At 37.8% G+C, this 21,243-nt stretch overlaps 1 protein-coding gene across 1 annotated transcript; it reads right to left on the bottom strand.

Annotated features, from left to right (window-relative positions):
* Positions 1-6,217: 6,217 nt before the first annotated feature.
* On the bottom strand, positions 6,218-7,156 carry LOC126067989 (olfactory receptor 14C36-like). The gene has a single exon (XM_049870279.1). The coding sequence runs from the start codon at positions 7,154-7,156 to the stop codon at positions 6,218-6,220; it is 939 nt and encodes a 312-aa protein (XP_049726236.1).
* Positions 7,157-21,243: the final 14,087 nt, after the last annotated feature.

Raw genomic sequence — 21,243 nt, 5'->3', positions numbered from 1 at the left:
GACACAAACAAACTAAAACTCAAAGTATGGAAAAAAATATATCAAGCAAACAAGAAGCAAAAAAGAAGAGAAGTAGCAATATTAATTTCTGACAAAATAGACTTTAGACTTAAATCCACCACAAAGGATAAAGAAGGACACTATATAATGATAAAAGGGAAAATTGATCAGGAAGACATAATCATATTAAATATTTACGCACCCAATGACAGGGCTGCAAGATACATAAATCAAATTTTAACAGAATTGAAAAGTGAGATAGACACCTCCACATTTATAGTAGGAGACTTCAACACACCACTTTCGGAGAAGGACAGGACATCCAGTAAGAAGCTCAACAGAGACACGGAAGACCTACTTACAACAATCAACCAACTTGACCTCATCGACTTATACAGAACTCTCCACCCAACTGCTGCAAAATATACTATTTTTTCTAGTGCACACGGAACATTCTCTAGAATAGACCACATATTAGGTCATAAAACAAACCTTTGCAGAGTCCAAAACATCGAAATATTATAAAGCATCTTCTCAGACCACAAGGCAATGAAACTAGAAATCAATAACAGAAAAACTAGGGAAAAGAAATCAAATACTTGAAAACTGAACAATACCCTCCTGAAAAAAGACTGGGTTATAGAAGACATCAAGGAGGGAATAAGGAAATTGATAGAATGCAACGAGAATGAAAATACTTTCTATCAAAACCTCTGGGACACAGCAAAAGCAGTGCTCAGAGGCCAATTTATATCGATAAATGCACACATACATAAAGAAGAAGGAGCCAAAATCAGAGAACTGTCCCGACAACTTGAACAAATAGAAAGTGAGCAACAAAAGAACCCATCAGGCACCAGAAGAAAACAAATAATAAAAATTAGAGCTGAACTAAATGAATTAGAGAACAGAAAAACAATTGAAAGAATTAACAAAGCCAAAAGCTGGTTCTTTGAAAAAAATAACAAAATTGATAAACCATTGGCTAGACTGACTAAAGAAATACAGGAAAGGAAACAAATAACCTGAATAATAAACGAGAAGGACCACATCACAACATAACCAAATGAAATTAAAAGAATCATTTCAGATTACTACGAAAAATTGTACTCTAACAAATTTGAAAACCTAGAAGAAATGGATGAATTCTTGGAAAAACACTACCTACCTAAACTAACACATTCAGAAGTAGAACAACTAAATAGACCCATAATAAAAAAAGAGATTGAAACGGTAATCAAAAAACTCCCAACAAAAAAAAGCCCTGGCCCGGACGGCTTCACTGCAGAGTTCTACCAAACTTTCAGAGAAGACTTAACACCACTACTACTGAAGGTGTTTCAAAGCATAGAAAATGACGGAATACTACCCAACTCATTCTATGAAGCTACCATCTCCCTGATACCAAAACCAGGTAAAGACATTACAAAAAAAGAAAATTATAGACCTATATCCCTCATGAACATAGATGCAAAAATCCTCAACAAAATTCTAGCCAATAGAATCCAACAACACATCAAAAAAATAATTCACCCTGATCAAGTGGGATTTATACCAGGTATGCAAAAAAAAGGCTGGTTTAATATCAGAAAAGCCATTAATGTAATCCATCACATAAATAAAACAAAAGATAAAAACCACATGATCTTATCAATTGATGCAGAAAAGGCATTTGACAAAGTTCAACACCCATTTATGATAAAAACTCTTACCAAAATAGGAATTCAAGGAAAATTCCTCAACATAATAAAGGGCATCTATGCAAAGCCAACAGCCAATATCACTCTAAATGGAGAAAACCTTAAAGCATTTCCCTTGAGAACGCGTACCAGACAAGGATGCCCTTTATCACTGCTCTTATTCAACATCGTACTTGAAGTCCTATCCAGGGCAATTAGGCTAGACAAAGAATTAAAGGGTATCCGGATTGGCAAGGAGGAAGTAAAGTTATCACTATTTGCAGATGACATGATCTTATACACAGAAAACCCTAAGGAAGCCTCCAGAAAACTACTGAAACTAATAGAAGAGTTTGGCAGAGTCTCAGGTTATAAGATAAACATACAAAAATCACTTGGATTCCTCTACATCAACAAAAAGAACACCGAAGAGGAAATCACCAAATCAATACCATTCACAGTAGCCCCCAAGAAGATAAAATACTTAGGAATAAATCTTACCAAGGATGTAAAAGACCTATACAAAGAAAACTACAAAGCTCTACTACAAGAAATTCAAAAGGACATACCTAAGTGGAAAAACATACCTTACTCATGGATAGGAAGACTTAACATAGTAAAAATGTCTATTCTACCAAAAGCCATCTATACATACAATGCAGTTCCTATCCAAATTCCAATGTCATATTTTAAGGGGATAGAGAAACAAATCACCAATTTCGTATGGAAGGGAAAGAAGCCCCGGATAAGCAAAGCATTACTGAAACAGAAGAAGAAAGTGGGAGGCCTCACTCTACCTGATTTCAGAGCCTATTATACAGCCACAATAGTCAAAACAGCCTGGTACTGGTACTATAACAGGCACATAGACCAATGGAACAGAATTGAGAACCCAGATATAAATCCATCCATGTATGAGCAGCTGATATTTGAAAAAGGACCAGTGTCAGTTAACTGGGGAAAAGATAGACTTTTTAACAAATGGTGCTGGCATAACTGGATATCCACTTGCAAAAAAATGAAACAGGACCCATACCTCACACCATGCATAAAAACTAACTCCAAGTGGATCAAAGACCTAAACATAAAGACTAAAACGATAAAGATCATGGAAGAAAAAATACGGACAACCCTAGGAGCCCTAATACAAGGCATAAACAGAATACAAAACATTACCAAAAATGATGAAGAGAAACCAGATAACTGGGAGCTCCTAATAATCAAACACCTATGCTCATCTAAAGACTTCACCAAAAGAGTAAAAAGACCACCTACAGACTGGGAAAGAATTTTCAGCTATGACATCTCCAACCAGCGCCTGATCTCTAAAATCTACATGATTCTGTCAAAACTCAACCACAAAAAGACAAACAACCCAATCAAGAAGTGGGCAAAGGATGTGAACACACATTTCACTAAAGAAGATATTCAGGCAGCTAACAGATACATGAGAAAATGCTCTCGATCATTAGCCATTAGAGAAATGCAGATTAAAACTACGATGAGATTCCATCTCACACCAACTAGGCTGGCATTAATCCAAAAAACACAAAATAATAAATGTTGGAGAGGCTGCGGAGAGATTGGAACTCTTATACACTGCTGGTGGGAATGTAAAATGGTACAACCACTTTGGAAATCTATCTGGTGTTATCTTAAACAGTTAGAAATAGAACTACCATAGAACCCAGAAATCCCACTCCTCGGAATATACCCTAGAGATACAAGAGCCTTCACACAAACAGATATGTGCACACCCATGTTTATTGCAGCTCTGTTTACAATAGCAAAAAGCTGGAAGCAACCAAGGTGTCCGTCAACGGATGAATGGTTTAATAAATTGTGGTATATTCACACAATGGAATACTACGCATTGATAAAGAACAGTGACGAATCTGTGAAACATTTTATAACATGGAGGAACCTGGAAGGCATTATGCTGAGCGAAATTAGTCAGAGGCAAAAGGACAAATATTGTATAAGACCACTATTATAAGATCTTGAGAAATAGTATAAACTGAGAAGAACACATACTTTTGTGGTTACGAAGGGGGGACGGAGGGAGGGAGGGAGAGGGTTTTTTATCGATTAATCTAGATAAGAACTGCTTTGGGTGAAGGGAAAGACAACACTCAATACATGGAAGGTCAGCTCAATTGGACTGGACCAAAAGCAAAGAAGTTTCCGGGATAAAATGAATGCTTCAAAGGTCAGCGGAGCAGGGGCTGGGGTCTGGGGAACATGGTTTGAGGGGACTTCTAAGTCAATTGGCAAAATAATTCTATTATGAAAACATTCTGCATCCCACTTTGAAATGTGGCGTCTGGGGTCTTAAATGGTAACAAGCAGCCATCTAAGATGCATCAATTGATCTCAACCCACCTGGAGCAAAGGAAAATAAAGAACACCAAGGTCATACGACAACTAAGAACCTAAGAGACAGAAAGGGGCACATGAACCAGAGACCTACATCATCCTGAGACCAGAAGAACTAGTTGGTGCCCGGCCACAATCGATGACTGCCCTGTCAGGGAGCACAGCAGAGGATCCCTGAGGGAGCAGGAGATCAGTGGGATGCAGACCTCAAATTCTCATAAAAAGTCCATACTTAAGGGTCTGACTGCGACTGGAGGAATCCCGGCGGCAATGCTCCCCAGACCTTCTGTTGGCACAGGACAGGAACCATTCCTGAAGACAACTCATCAGACGTGAAAGGGACTGGTCAGCGTGGGGGAGAGAGATGCTGATGAAGAGTGAGCTAATTATATCAGGTGGACACTTGAGAGTGTGTTGGCAACTCTTGTCTGGAGGAGGGATGGGAAGATAGAGAGAGAGAGAAGCTGGCAAAATTGTCACGAAACGAGAGACTGAAAGGGCTGCCTCAATAGGAGGAGAGCAAGTGGGAGAAGGGAGTAAGATGTATGTAAACTTACGTGTGACAGACAGACTGATTGGATTTGTAAATGTTCACTTGAAGCTTAATAAAAATTAATTAAAAAAAAAAGTGTGTTGCAAGGCAACTGCCTCGGAGAACTCCAACTTCCTCAGGCACAGAGGATTAATATCCTCAGATGGGGTGAAAGGGCTGCTTCTACTGGCTAAAAAGAGTGGGAAAAAATTAGAGGTCCAATGTCACTAGCATTATCAATATCTGACCCATGTCTTCATTCAAATATTTAGGATAGTATTCCATCCCAATAAATACCCTCACTTTAACATCAGAAAAACAGTGAAGGTAGGAATATTATTTCCATTGGAATTCAGCCATTTGTAGTATGAGACTCTGAGTCTGGTTTTCAGCTACCTCATCTCCATGGCTACAAAACATAAGATTTTATTTTATAGCATCCACAGCAATTTTCAGGTGAAAATTTGACTAGGGAATTTGAAGCCCTGACCTCATCCTTTCCCTTTCCCCACTTTTTCCTGTGAAATTAGGAGTAACCGATCCATGTGATTATACTCATCAGTTGAACAAAATCTTCTGAGGTGTTAAATGCATGATCCTTCAGAACATTGCCTGTTTTAAATATTTGATCAGAGTATTTTGTCAAACGTGTGTATTTCCTCATCATGCCATGAACTATCAGTATCCTCCTTACTTTTTGAAATAGAGTCATTAGTGCCTTCATATCTAACCAGATGTGAGATCCAGTTTCAGAAACACCAGAATTAAATCAGGAAAGTCTTCTTTAAGATTTTATTCCTCTAGAAGCACTCCCAGAATTAAAGTCAGTCAGAATCCTCCAAAGAAACAGAATTAATACAATATATATTTAAAGAGAGAGAAAGTGAGAGAGAGAGATTGAGAGAGATCTCAGGTAAACGGTCAGTGTGATTGTAGGGCTAGCAAGTCCAATATCCTTAGGTGAGGTGACTGCCTTGAAACTCTGGGAGTCTTCTGAAATATGTAGCTAGTGCAACTGGTTGGAACCACCAAAAGCCTTGTGTCTGAAATTGGTAGACCAGGTGGTGTGCTGAAAATTCTGGAAAAAAATATTTATTTACAGTCTGGAGCAAAATTATTCTCCCTTGGGAAACCTCAGTTTTTGCTCCTAAGACCTTCAACTGATTGGGTGAGGCTTATTTATGTTGTGGAGAGTAATACAGTTTACTTAAATTCAATTGATTTAAATGTTAAAAGCAAAAAACAAAAACCCAAGCCTGATCCCATCACATCAATTCTGATTCATAGCAACCCTCCAGGATAGAGTAGAACTGCTGCATAGGGTTTCTAAGGAGCACCTGGTGGATTCAAACTGAGGATCTTTTGGTTAGTAGGCATAGCTCTTAACAACTATGCCACCAGGGTTTCCAAAAGTTCAATTGATTTAAATGTCAATCATATGTAAATACCTACATAGCAATTTCTAGACCACAACAACTAAAAATAACAGCATTATTTCTGGGCTGACATACAATATATTGACTGTCACTTAGATATCCAGTTCCCAAATTTTGAAATTAGGCAAAGAATCTAATTTTGAAAAATTTTTCAACACTATCCATCAAAGTAGGAATGCCTTTAATTAACAATCTTATTGTTTTTCTGAATACAGTATCCTTCTCATAGTTCTCCTTACAGCCTCCTTTATCTGCTTGCTCCTAAGGCTATAGATGATAGGATTTAGGAAAGGAGGGACTATAGAGTAGAATACAGAAATGATCATGTCTTGAATTGTTGGAGAGTTGAAGGTTGGATTCATATACACAACAAAAACTGAGCTGACAAAGACTGTCACCACGAGGATGTGAGGTACACAGGTGGAAAATGCCTTTCCTCTCTCTCCTCTGGTTGGAAGCTTGAGCACAGCAGAAAATATGCGAATATAAGTCATGATGATGAAGGAAAAAAACCCACCTACAATCACGACTGCGGAGAAAAATATTACAACCTCATTGATGAAGGTATCAGAGCAGGACAGCTTCAACAAAGAGGGGATATCACAAAAGAACTGATGGATCACGTTAGACTGACAGAAGGACAACCGGAATGTGTTGCTAGTGTGCACACCTGCATAAATCAGACCACTGAATACAGAGGCCAGTGTCATCTGGACACAGACACGAGGGTTCATGATCACAGGGTAGTGAAGGGGATTGCAGATGGCCAAGTAGCGGTCATAGGCCATGATGGTGAGGAATAGCAGTTCTGCAGCAGCACACGAAATTACAAGGAAGATCTGAGCTGCACATCCAGCAATAGAGATCACTCTGTTGTTAAGCAGCAAGATCACACACGCCTTGGGGACAGTGACAGAAATGTAGCACATGTCCAGGACAGACAGATTTCTAAGGAAGAAATACATGGGGGTGTGAAGACTCTTGTCAAAAGTGGTTACTGTGACAATGAGAAGGTTTCCTATCAAGGTTGTCAAGTACATCAGTAAGAATAACATGGCATGTAAGACTCTGAGCTCCCACACATCAGAAAATCCCAAAAGCAAGAATTCAGTCACTGTGGTATAGTTAGCCATATTTGGGTACTTTTCTTTGGACAGGAGAGACAAAGGCAAATAATCTCTAAAAAAAAAAAAAGGAAAATGATAATGAGGAAAGAAATTAGCTAAAGCTAATTTATTGTCTCATATCCATTTTTGTCCACTCTAGTTGGGAATTTGTTGTTGTCATCAAGTGTGCTTTGACTCATGGCAACAGAATGAAACACTGCCTAGTCCCAGCCACTCTCAAGATCATGGATATGCTTGAGGCCATTGTAGCCTTCCAACGTAGAAGTCTCATCTTTCAGTATATTCTGTTTTGATCCACAGGTTTTCACAGGCTAATTTTCTGAAGTGTATTTCCAGGATTTTCTTTCTAGTTTGTTTTAGTTTGGGAGCCGCACTGAAATTTGTCTACAATGGGTTACTTCACTAGCATCTGAAATACTGATGTTAGTTTCTAGTATCAAAGAAACATGCAAGCTACCACAGTATGATAAACTCAAAATTGGGTGGTGGAGTGGTTAGTAGAAAATAACATTATTTTGCCTTCTGCTCCTTTATTCTCCTCAATTGTACAACTTATTCTTAGGGTAATGGTAAAAATATAATTCTGTGCTAATTCTTGCATAAATACTACCCGGAAAATGAGTATATTGGAGGCCAAGTTTGCCAGGTAGATTGAGTTGATATAGGTAACATCTTTGTATCTTGTCTTATTAGAATTCTTCTATAAATGTGAACACATCATTAACAAATGACCAAACAGAATTTGAATAAAAATTGTAATGTATTGTTTTACAAGAAACTCTCAAAACTGTATATGTAGTTTAAATTCAAACTCTGTACACAGATATAGAAAATATTTTTATCTCCACTCACACCACTAATATTTTTGTTATTTATGATTTCATTCAGAATTTTACCTTCCAGAATTTCTCTCTCTGATGACCACCCTCTTGCTGCTACATATATCTCTTCCTGGCAACTATTTTAATGTACTCTCTTTATTTTGACATTTGATTCTTCAGTTTGTCTCATCGTTTTAAAAATATTTTGTTACTTCCTTTGAAATTTACTTGTTTTATTCTGTCCCTGCCTTCTGAGTACTGAGGGTAGCTTTTGGATTAAATTAAACCATGGTGACCCAATGGTTATGCCATTGATACTTCACACATTAACTTCAAAGTTGACCATGAGAACAGTTCAAAACCACATTCTATAATGCTGTGTATTTCTTGGACCTGCCCAATGTTATGTTTTCAATTCATCAGAGGACAATTTATAATTATTTGTATTTTAACTCATGGAGTAGAATAAAATACATTCATTGCCAGAGCCTCTTGTCAAAGTGAACATACTTTAATACATGTTTTAAAAATCAAAAGGGATTTTATCCTGGTATTTAAGAAATTCAATATAAAATGTTCTTATGTATTTTCACTCATCTTTTCTTCCTAAAATAGATGTATCCATATTTAAGTTTAATTCACCAAAACTAGTCTTCGTTCTGTCTTTTTTTCTTCCACTAATACAATGTTACCAATTATATGCTGTCTTAAATTTTTCATCCATACCCAGGCTCTCCTTGAATGTATGTAAATTATTAGGTTCCTCTGTTCAAAACAGGGGTGGATTAACCAATAAGCAAAGGAAGTCCAGCCTTACTAGTACTTACTAATCTGTAGTGAACAATTTCACATAGGCTTCACAAAGATGTGGTGAAAAACATGTGAAAATTCACTACAGATTAGTAAATAAGAACAAGTAAGCCCATACTTACCTTACCAGTCCCTGTCAGGGAGTGTAAGTTTGAAAAGAGGCTTTGAATCTATAGGAAGGTGCTGTGGGTTGGGGGAGGGACAGATGCCAGCCATACCTACATGCAAAATCTTTGATGTGATGAGTAAATGTGAAATTGTTCATTACGTTGCCAGGAGGAAACCCCGGGTTCTGCACAGTGTGACTCCTCTTGGCCAATAAATGAGAACCTGAGGTGGGAAAACAGAAAGGTGGCTTTATTTCATTATAGAAGGAAAGGATTAGTTGGAGCTGCTGCTGCCAAGACTGCTCTGCAAGGGTGAGTGAAAAGGTTATTTTTAAGGGGTTTACAAGTAGGGAATTCATACAAGTTACGTCAGCAAAATTCTTAGTCATACTACACAGGTGCAATGGAGTTTACATATAACTTTGTTCATCACCAGGACTTTTATGGGGCACATCAAGCAAAGGATCTAGGATTCTAAAGCAAAACCACGAGGTGGGCCAAGCAAAGGAACCAGGATTCGAATGCAAAGTTGTGAGGCAGGTGAAGGAAGCTGTTTGAGGCAGTGGAATTTTCCACAGCCTGGGGACCTCTGTCTTAACTACAGTTTAGAAAGCAATCATAAGTAAGCCAGCATTTATCTTGCTTATTGGGTAATCTGCCCCTGGTTCAAAACATCCATTTCGAAAATCTCACACATGGATTTCTAACCTCCTTTGCTCTTCTTTTAATTTTTTTTTTATTAAATAGTGTTGTACATAGGGTCACTATGAGTTGGAATCAACTCAACAGTACCTAACAAAAATTTAAGTGTTATAACCATCCATGTTTATTTTGTCTTGAAACTTAACAGTGTATTTATTTGCCAGCATATAAACATCTCATTCTAACAACATCTTCACCTGAATCTTAAGTGAATGCTTCCTGGGTTTCAGATCCTTAGGCTTCCCCAACACTGGAGTATGCTGCAAGAATTTCTTCTACTGGTGTCACATCTCTGCTCACCTATGAAGCTTCTGTACATTCTTATAGCCACTGATTCCATTATAGATACATGGGTGTCTAAGATATCCTTCTTCAGTAATCAGTTCAAAACTGCATCATTTTTATTTTCCAAAATCTTTGCTTTGGAGTTCTCCTCCTCTAACTTCCCAACTCCCTCTCCTTTTTTCTCTTCTTCTTTAGTATACTAGCATATATTCTTCCAACTCCATCTCTCCGTCTTCTTTAATGCTTTTGAAATCTTAGTTGTTTTTGCCCATTTACTATTACCATGATTGCTATCAGTAGCTATCATAATTCTGGCAAATCTCTAAGATCTATCTTAGATAATATTTAAAAAAATAAAGCCACTGTAAATGATCTCAGATATATTGCATGGCTTTCTGATTTCTGGTAATATTTCATATGAAATCTTCACTTTAAAACTGATCCTTTACTACTTGAAATTGATGGAACTTGAGTGGATTGTATTATATCTCCACTAGAATTAAAAACTACTTGAATTTCAGTCAACGTATTATTGAATTAGGACCAACATGTAATGCATGGCTTAGTTGAAATATGTAGGAGAAGAGGTCTTTAAGAAATAGCCACAAGATACCTCTCTCATGAATTTAATATTCCTAAAATATTTCTTTAAAATATTTCAGAAAGAAAGTCTATGCAAATATTAAAAAAACCTTAAAACGCATTCTTTGGGGGACAGTTACTGGAGGGAATATGTATTTATGCTTTACATTTTGCTTCAATTTTTAGTCTTTGAATTTGTTAACTATAATATATATATATATTTTTTTTTTACCATAAAGGCCTATTTCAATATTTTTGGGATAAAAAAAGTACATAGCCATGATGAACTTACCTGAAAATGTGACGGATTAATTGAATGTTGATTCAAGTGTTCACCACATTTACAATGATGAGTCTTTGGGTTCTAGAAAATAAAAATGTCTTTTATTTATAATTTATGATACATGGGTATTATTTGTTGAATTCAGTATTTATTTGATGATATTATCAAGTTGAGTAAAATGAAGTATGTTGAGTCTTCTGTTTTGGTTAGAATACATATTTTTTTTTCCCGTACAGCCAGAACATGTTTCAGGACTTAAATAATGTAATAAGTAAAAATACTGTTTTCTGCCCACTTGAAGACTATATGGATTAGAGTAGAATGGTGAATAGTTAATGGATATTTTACTAAAACGCAATTGCTTGATAGTGTTGTCTTTCTTAGCTGTCAGTGTCAGTGGTGATGGATTAATGTGTGTTTGGCAAACTCTACAAGAGGAATTGCAGGCTTTTAGCCCAAAGGCTTACTGCTGTTGTTAGGTGCAGTCGAGTCAATTCCAACTCATAGGAACTCTATGTACAACGAAATGAAACACTGCCCGGTCCTGGGCCATCCTCACAATCGGTGCTGTGTTTGAGCCCATAGTTGCGGCCACTGCATCAGTCCATGTCATTGAGGGTCTCCCTCTCTTTTGCTGATCCTCTACCTTGCCGAGCATTATGTCCTTCTCCAGGAACTGGTCCTTCCTGATAACAAGTACTTGAGATGAAGTCTTGCCATCCTCTCCTAAGGAGCATTCCAGCTGTACTTCTTTCAAGACAAATTTGCTCATTCTTCTGGCGGCCCATGGTATATTTAAAATTCTTCACTAACACCAAAATTTGAAGGCATAATTTTTTCTTTGGTCTTCTTTATTCATTGTCTATCTTTCTCATGCATATGAGGCAACTGAAAATACCATGTCTTAGTTCTCAAAGTGACATCTTTTTTTAAAAAACACTTTAAATAGGTATTTTGCAATAGATTTACCAAATGCAATGTGTTGTTTGATTTCTTGACTGCTGCTTCTATGAGTGTTCATTGCAGATCTAAGTTAAATGAAATCCTTGACAATTTCAGTATTTTTTCCATTTATCATGATTTTGCTTATTGGTCCGATTGTGAAGATTTTAGTTTTCTTTATGAAAAATGGCTTTAAAAAGAGCACATATTTTTCTTGAATTTCATAAACTATTTTCCTTGCTGACTTTAAATAATAGAATGTTCATTTCCAGGCCTGTTTATCCTTGTACTCCCAACTTTATGCCTATAATGGAAAATTTTCCATGCCACCATATTTTACATTGTTCTTTCCTTGATCCCTTTGTTTGTGAACATTGTAACCACATGGAACATATAGAACCTTGCTAACTGCCAGAAAACCAGGCAGGTAAACCTTACAAACTGACCCCACGCTTGCAAGACTGAAAGCTTTTTTTTTTGTTTTTTTGAAATGGTTCAATAAGTAGTTTTTGTTCTTGTTGTATTTCTGAAACATCTCAAACAATGAGGTAGTGAGGTACTCAAAATTGTTGTTATGTTAGAGAAAAACAAATAGGAATTATAAATGACTTACAAAAGGAGAAAGTATGTGATCCCTTCAGTACTTACATGTTTTCCATCTAACACCCATAGTAGTGCTGTTTTTAAGAGAGTAACAAAAAAGGAAAAGGAAAATCCACCACTCAGCTATTACTAATGTAGTTTTTGTTCAAAGATTATGACAATATATAATATTCTGAAATGCTATGAATAGAGATTGTAAAATTGAGACCATTTCTTTACCTGCACACTGGCAAGGGGATTCTGCATAGAAGACTGCTTATGTCCCTAAAAGTGTAAAAGGAAATGATTCTTTGCCTTTTCTACAAAGGCTTGAAGGATGTAATTTTTGACCTGAAGAACTGGCAAATATATTTTGTTTATCAATTTATTTATTCATCCACACACTCATAAAATATTTAATTTATTTATAATTATCACAATCTTTCAAAATATTTTGGGTGGCTAAGATAAGACACTGGTCTGGCAGCTGGGGAATGAACCATGAACAAATGCTTACATGCTCTTTTATAATATACTATGAAAAAAACCTGTAGAATTGCAATTAAAGCGTAAGGGATTAACTCTACATTTTATCTTATGACAGGGTTTCACTTATTCATCCATGTAGCATCTGAACATATAACAGAGTGCTTGGCAAAGAGAAAAAATAGGCAGACATTTTGTTGGAGTTAATTGAATAGCATTAATATGCATAAATAATTTCTATGTTTTAGGTACATACAACACACCATAATTAAAGTTGTTTAAATATAAATTAAAATCAACAATCTGCATATCAAAACAATGTACAATGTGTAGAGCCTCTATTTGCCCCGGCCTCTGTTCTGGCTGTCAGCCACGTCCTTTGCTCTGTGCTCACTCTGTGCTTCCATAATCAGCTACCAACTCTGTTCAAACTTCTGAGACTGAGTATTTAATGGAGGAAAAAAGAAGAGGTTGGTCTTGTTATGGGAGTCCTTCTTATATCTGTACTGCCTATCTTAATCTCATTAACGCTTCTTCTCAAAACATAAGTGAGCAGTGCAGTGACAAAGTTGTGGTAAATCAAAGATGGAGAATAGAGGGTTAAATAAAGTTAAATCAGCAAAGACTCACAAGTTAATATTATGTTTTCTTAGATTGGATATGGAAGCCAGAATTTCTGCTAAGAGTCCAGTGATGTTTCAGGTGCAGGCAAGAATGACAGTACATATTTACGTGAGATAACTGAGAATGTGAAATAATTCTTCTGTTTTATAACAAAACCCTCTGCATTTATTTTAAAATAAGGGTCTGGTGATGCTGATGGCAGTAGAGAAAACCCTTGGGAACACTGCTTGGTGCTTTCAACAATAGCCAGTGCCCAGGGGTAATGTTTAGGAGATAATTGGCTTTAGATGATAAGAAATCAGAATGCAAATAAAACCTGTGAACGAACTTTGCATATCAAGATGTACTCACATTTGAGGCTGGGGAAAGAATTGGTGAAGATTAATGAGCCAGTGGTTTAAACACAGAGTAAAGAGCAGTACCCTAATATTCTGAGGCCTCATAAGGTAAAATTCTTGTAGATCATGGAGATCAAGTGGCATAGAAGGAGAAATCTAGAGTCAGGTTTAACCTGATCCGAGGAAATAGTGTTCCCCTCATTCTCTGAGGAACAGTGTGATTTAACTAGCTGCACCAAACACACTGAAATTCTAATGGATTAAATGACAAAAAGTCCTTCTGAAGCTTTACAAAGTATTAACATAAGGGATTTGTTTCTATTTACAAAGTCCAGCCCAGCAGCTGTCAGCTCTGTGATCAAACACAGGTTGCTTCATCTCTTGTGCCTCAGTCTCTTTATCTGTTTTGTTAATAAGAGTGTCTACTCTTCTGGCCCCTTGAGAGTGTGACACAATGGAACCTGTGAAGCATTTGGGCTAGTACCTGGCACATGATGAATATTAGAAAGTACTGTACTATCTGTTGTTTAGTCTTCATGCAACAGTATGAGAGTATCAAACGCTGTCAAGAAAGCAGAAGCTTCTTCTGGTTCTTAGAGGTGCACCTTTATTTTCTGTTTGAATTTATAGTTCAATTAAATGGTGCTCAGACAATACATCCTTTATTATTTAAAAACTGTTGATATGCATTGATTTTGGCCCAGCAAATGGCCTGTCTTTGTACATTCTCAATACAAGCCTAAAAAGAATCTTTATTCGGCACCGTTTGAAACCATATTCTACGTGTACTAATCAGGACAAGCTAGTCAATTTTGTTGTACAAGAATTTCCTACCTTTATCAATATTTGTCTCTTGTTTTACATACCGACTGAATTGTACTTCCTAGCTATGATTTTAGATTTTCAAATTCATGTTGTTATGTCATTTTATGCATCATATATTTTGAAACTATGATAATCCACCAGTGGCCATCAAGTTGAATTTCACACTTGATTAACCCATTTGTATTAGAGTAGAACTGTGCAACATAGGGTTTTAAGAAGCAGATTGCCAGGCCGTTATTCACAGGCATCTCTGGGTGGATTCAAACCTTCAAAGTTTTGGTTAGTAGCTAATCACTTTAACCATTTGCACCACCCAGGGTCTCCTTAGCCAATATAACTTACTTTTTTTCCTATTGATTAAGAAGCATGAGGAGCCCAAATTGGCTGTGAGGCAGTGTTGACTGCATATTCAATGAAATTGTTGTGTCATCTGATGGAGGCAGGACCTCAGACCTCTAGGCCAGCAGAGATGAAGGTTTCAGAGACAGGAAAATACAATTTTTTTTTTTAGTGGAACACTAGGAGCAATACTGAGTGGTGCCACACTCTTTCTCATCCCTTGAATCCCGGATCTGTAAATTTTGGCTATGACAGAAACAGCATCATAGATTTGATGCTAATTTAGAGCATATGCAGTATCCTAGGAAGCATTCTCTAGCCCTGTTAGGTAGTGTCGCCTATGTGGCACTCACTGTATTTGCATTTTCAGAAGGTATTCCACAGTTCTATCAAGACAGCAGTTTCAGCATGATAGAGAACATAGTAAGATCAGTGAATTCCATGTGACCCATTGCCCCACTTCATTTGCTATGAAATGAGTTCCTTGATCAGAGACAATGTATGGGCAACACCATGATGTCAGATAAAGCATTCTGTCAGTCCAGAGATGGTAGTTGGGCAAAAGTATTAGGCGAAAGGCTGCAAATAGACATTAGAAGAAGTCCCTATTACAGTGAGAACAAAATCTTGTCCCTTTCAAGTGGAAATGGTCCCATATAATCAATCTGCCACCAGGTTTGCTGGTTGATCACTCCAGGGAATGATATCACATCAGGGACTCAGTGTTGTTCTCTGCTACTGGCAGATTGGGCACTCAGCAGTGGTTGTAGCCATGCTGATAAGTGTAAGTCCATGTTTCTGAGCTCATATATAACCTCCAACTGTGCCACAATGGCCACTTTGTACATGATGACATTGGGAAATAACAGGAATTACTGGGGAAAGTGACTGACTAATATCCACAGAATGGCCTATCCTGTCCACTTGATTATCTGCTGAGGTCACCCTTTGCCGAACGTTCACATGGGACACAAATATCTTCACATTTTGTTAATTCAGAGATTTCTATTTGGCCCCTCCCCCAAGATGACAATACAGGTAGTTGGGTATCTCTATTATCCCACAACGCTTTAAAAGAAAAAAATATCACAATCATCACAGAGGAATTGAGGGACTCAGAGCTCTAGTGACCATTTCAAGAAACAAATCACCTAGCTGAAGGAAAAGGAAGATAACAGGTAAGAAAATCTTTCTCCACTGCTTATGAATCCCTCCCACTCAGCTTCCATGTGAACTATAAGCTGAAATCACTGTGAGTTGCAGGCAGAGCTGCACCATGACATACAAACAGTGAACCACACTCCTAGGGCTAGGAGAGTGGTAGAAGAACTTAACTTTTGTTGATGGTTCACTGCTTCTAAATCTTAATATCTTTCTGGGGACAGCCAGAAAAGTGAATGAAAAGTGAGATCCACAGAGAGAAAATAGTTCTTTCCCAATCCAACAATACTTAAAAAAATTAAAAAAGAGAGCGAGGGTATTTTATTGCCTCCAGTCTTTATGACAAAAGAGACACTTTGGAACTTAATGTATATAAATAATAAGGTGAATTTCTGAACCAACTCCCAGAAACTTAAAACTTCCAAAACACCTACAACTTGTGGAATCAGATCAGAGCCCTAAATCAACAAAGAAAGTGTCTGAGATCTTCCATGGAAGAGGGGCAGGAGGCATGCATTCCTAGAATGGCTGGCTGGTTCCATGGCAGGCAGAAGGGATAGCACAATTTGAACAGAAGTCTTCCTGCACAGAAGGTTTTCTGGGTGGTCAGGCCCATGGAGGCTAGGCTAATGAAAAAAAAAAAAATAGAAGAGCTTCTAACAGCAATGTTAAATATGTTCAAAGAATGCAAATAATGCACAGACAACAAAATGGAGATCAGGAGGCAGCATGAGAAAGTCAATAAGGAGATAGAAAAAAAAAAAAAAAAGAACCAAATATAATTACTGGACTTGAGGAATAAAATAACTGAATTGTAAAATGAAAAGAAGGGACTCAACAATAGATTTGAGCAGACAGAAGACAGAGAAAATGACAAGAAGACATGATAACTGAGTCTCAAGAGCTACAAGATAAAAGAAGAAAACCAATTAATCCCAATCAAAATTCCAAGAGCATTTTTACAGAAGTGGAAAAAAAAAACTAATCCTTATTTTTTTATGTGGGAACCATCAAGAAATCCAACATAAGGTTATGGGGGTCCCAGAAGAGGAAAGAAGAAAAAGGAATAGAAAAAATATATCAAGATATGACAGAAAATTTTCCACACCAGAATAAGAAGTTGAACCTGCAAATTCAGGAAGCTAGTGAACTTCAAGCAAAATGAATCCAAAGAGGACTACACCAAGGCATATTGTAATCAAATTATTGAAAACCAAAGACAAGGAGAGAATTCTGAAAGCAGCAAGAGAAAAGCACAGTATAACATAAAAGGTGTCTTCAGTAAGACTAAGTGCTGGTTTCTGCTCAGAAACCCTGGAGGCTAGAAGGCAATGGAGCAATATATATAAATTACTGAATAGAAGAATTTTCAACCAAGGATGCTTTACCCATGACAAAAAAAAAAAAATATTTTTTCTTTTTTTTACCCATGACAGTTGTCCTTTAAAAATGAAGGTGAAATCAAGACATTTCAAGATAAACAAAAGTCGTCAGAATTCATGACCACCAGACTTGTCTTGCAAGAATTACTAAAGGGAGTCCTCCAAAGAAAAGGAAAGGACATTAGAAAGATATTCAAACTCATGCATGGAAAGAAAATTAAAAAAATAAGAGACAGCTCCAAAAGGTAATGGGCTGGGTAAACAAAAGAACCAGCTGTTGTTTTTTTTGTATGTTATTTCCAGTGAATAAATTTAGTATTTAAATTCTACAAGCATTATAACATCAAATGTGTAAGAAACAAGTACAAGTGTAACCTAATGGACACAGAATGCGTAATGATTTAATTGGTGACAAAACAATAGAGATGGAGGAGGAGGAGGAAAGTGGGAATAGAGTTTTAGTATTTTAATGTTGCATGTTATTTATTGTTTGTATATTAAATTTTGGTATCATGCTAAAATAAGTTCTTGTAAATGTAAGTTGTTAAATGTAATCTTTGTGGTAACCAATAAGAACATTTTTAAAATATACACAGAAAGGAAGAAAGGAGAAACAAAAAGACAACATTAAAAAAAAAAACCTAAACATAAAAATAACAAAAGTGTAGGAATTTTGGGACAAAGGGGTACAAGACACACTCAAAACATTTAGCAAAATAAAAGAAGTAAGTCTTTAATTTTAACTAATTATCTAAAGCGTAAATGGTTTAAACTCTCCATTCAGAAGGCAGGGAATGGGACCGAAGGCCAAGATGGCGGACAAGGTAGACGTTACCTCGGATCCCTCTTGCAACAAAGACTTGGAAAAACAAGTGAATCGATCACATACATAACAATCTACGAACCCTGAACAACAAACACAGATGTAGAGATGGAGAACGAACAAATATGGGGAAGCAGCGACTGTTTTCGGAGCCTGGAGCCAGAGTCCCAGTCAGGTAACCTTGACGCCGGGCTTAGGTCTGGGCCCAGGGGAGCTGAACTCAAATTCTTGTGAGGGCACAAACAAAGGGTGCAGCCCTACCCCCCTGAACTCACCCCGGGAGGGGGCCTAGCCAGTCTGCATGGGCAGCATGGCGACGCGGCTGATGGGAGAAGTCCCCGGGAGGCAGTGACTGGTTTTGGAGCCGGGAGTGCAGCGTCCCAGCCGGGGAACTTTGGTATCGGGCTTATGACTGGGCGCTGTCACGGTACAAGCACGGGGCGCAGCCCTACTACCCTGAACTAACCCTGGGAGGGGGCCCAGCCGGTCCGCGGAGACGGCGCGGCGACGTGGCTGGCGAGGTCCCCAGGAGGCAACGGCAGATTTTGTAGCCGGGAGTGCAGCGTCCCAGCAGGGGAACCTTGACGCTGGACTTTGGACTGGCAGCGGAGGATCTGACCACAGCTTCAGCCGGCCAGACCCTCGGGGGCAATCTCCACACAGCCAGCACACATAGGCGACACGCCCCTTGGGAATCTCAGATAAAATAGTCATTCAAAGAAAGATAAGCAACTTTGGCTATATTCTGAGGTGCTACTCTCCTATTTCTCTGAAACCTCCCCCACCCTTCCCAGGCAGCTTCATTAACATTGGAATTTCCTGAGCCAGAGGGAAAACGGCTCCGGCTCCGCGGCGGCTTTGCTTCCCCCTCTTTTTATTTATTTTTTTTTGGTCTTTTCCTAACCCATTCTTCTAGCCTGAGAGAAGGAACCAAAAAAACCCAGGGACCAAAAATACATCCCTAATTGGACTAAAAACACAGAACCAGCTACAGCCAAGCATATATGATCCAAATCTCGGACTTTCATCCTTACAGGGAACAAGGTGGTGGTTATAATCCAAAGGGAGTTCTGATAGGGATCTGACTGCATTTTTTTTTAAGCGGATTTTCTGGAAAAACAAGTTTCCCAGGTCTGATATCTCTGCTTATTCAACAGAGCCCTAACTGACCCACAACAGGGAACTGAGGGCTGAAGCTCCCCTCAGACCACCTAGCCTCTTGCCTTAGGGGTCTAAGGAGGGTGACATCTACCAATCAGTAGAGGTACTTGCATTGGGAGCCTAAGGTACAGCTGCAGTGCCCTCCCACCAAGGTGCTATAGGAATAGAGACTCACCTACCTCACTGACACTTGGGGAAACCCTGTCAGCATCCTGCCCCCCTGGAGGGTGAACCCCAGCTGCTAATAGAATCTGGTGCACACAACTATCACCACTACTTCTTGAGGTGGATAGGTGTTAGGGTGCAGCACACACTTGATGACCCAAAATCAGATTCTACTCAAGAATAGTGAAAAGACTCAGGCATACATATCTGGCAACAGCCCAAACCAGCTGGTAATAGGTCATAAGTAAATCAAGGGCTACAACAATCAAGACAGCACAATCTAGTAGCCCATCCACTTATATTGAAAGAAAACAAAACAAGATAAGACTCAGTGAGCAATTACAGAATAAACCACTACTATATCTTTTTTTTTTATATCTTAGTGATGGCTTGGAGACAGCAGTTGATATCAAACCACATAAAGAAGCAGACCATGACAGCTTCTACAACCCCCCAAACAAAAGAATCAAAATCTTTCCCAAATGAAGATACAATCCTGGAATTATCAGATACAGAATATAAAAAACTAATTTACAGAATGCTTCAAGACATCAGAAACAAAATAAGGCAACCTGCAGAAAAAGCCAAGGAACACACTGATAAAAGACTTGAAGAACTCAAAAAGATTATTCAAGAACATAGTGGAAAAATTAATAAGTTGCAAGAATCCATAGAGACATCATTCAGAAATCCAAAAGATTAACAACAAAATTACAGAATTAGTGCAATAGGAAGTCAGAGGAGCAGACTCGAGCAATTAGAATGCAGACTGGGAAATGTGGAGGACCAGGGAATTAACACCAAGATAGCTGAAAAAAATCAGATAAAAGAATTAAAAAAAATGAAGAAACCCTAAGAATCATGTGGGACTCTATCAAGAAGGATAACTTGCGTGTGATTGGAGTCCCAGAACAGGGAGGGGGGACAGAAAACACAGAGAAAATAGTTGAAGATCTGCTGACAGAAAACTTCCCTGACATCATGAAAGACGAAAGGATATCTATCCAAGATGCTAATCGAAACACATTTAAGATTGATCCAAAAAGAAAAACACCAAGATATATTATCATCAAATTTGCCAAAACCAAAGATAAACAGAAAATTTTAAAAGCAGCCAGGGAGAAAAGAAAGGTCTCCTTCAAGGGAGAATCAATAAGTTCAGACTACTCAGCAGAAACCATGCAGGCAAGAAGGCAATGGGATGACATATCCAGAGCACTGAAGGAGAAAAACTGCCAGCCAAGGATCATATATCCAGCAAAACTCTCTCTGAAATATGAAGGCAAAATTAAGATATTTACAGATAAACACAAGCTTAGAGAATTTGCAAAAACCAAACCAAAGCTACAAGAAATACTAAAGGATATTGTTTGGTCAGAAAACGAATAATATCAGATACCAGCACAACACAAGGTCACAAAACAGAACATCCTGATATCAACTCAAATAGGGAAATCACAAAAACAAATTAAGATTAATTAAAAAAAATGCTCTTAACAGGGAATCATTGAAGTCAATACGTAAAAGATCACAATAATCAAAAAGAGGGACTAAATGCACGAGGCACAGAACTGCCATATGGAGAGTGATACGAGGTGATATAGAACAATACAAGTTAGGTTTTTACTTAGAAAAATAGGGGTAAATATTAATGTAACCGCAAAGAGGTATAACA

This window comes from Elephas maximus, chromosome 2 (genome assembly GCF_024166365.1).
Source record: "Elephas maximus indicus isolate mEleMax1 chromosome 2, mEleMax1 primary haplotype, whole genome shotgun sequence".
NCBI lineage: Eukaryota > Metazoa > Chordata > Mammalia > Proboscidea > Elephantidae > Elephas > Elephas maximus.
The sequence above is the reverse complement of the archived record's forward strand: the minus strand, read 5'-3'. Positions and strand labels throughout refer to the sequence as shown.

Bases quoted from the DNA above. Each gene is read 5' to 3' on its own strand.
- LOC126067989 (XM_049870279.1), bottom strand. From the start codon at position 7,156: ATGGCTAACTATACCACAGTGACTGAATTCTTGCTTTTGGGATTTTCT.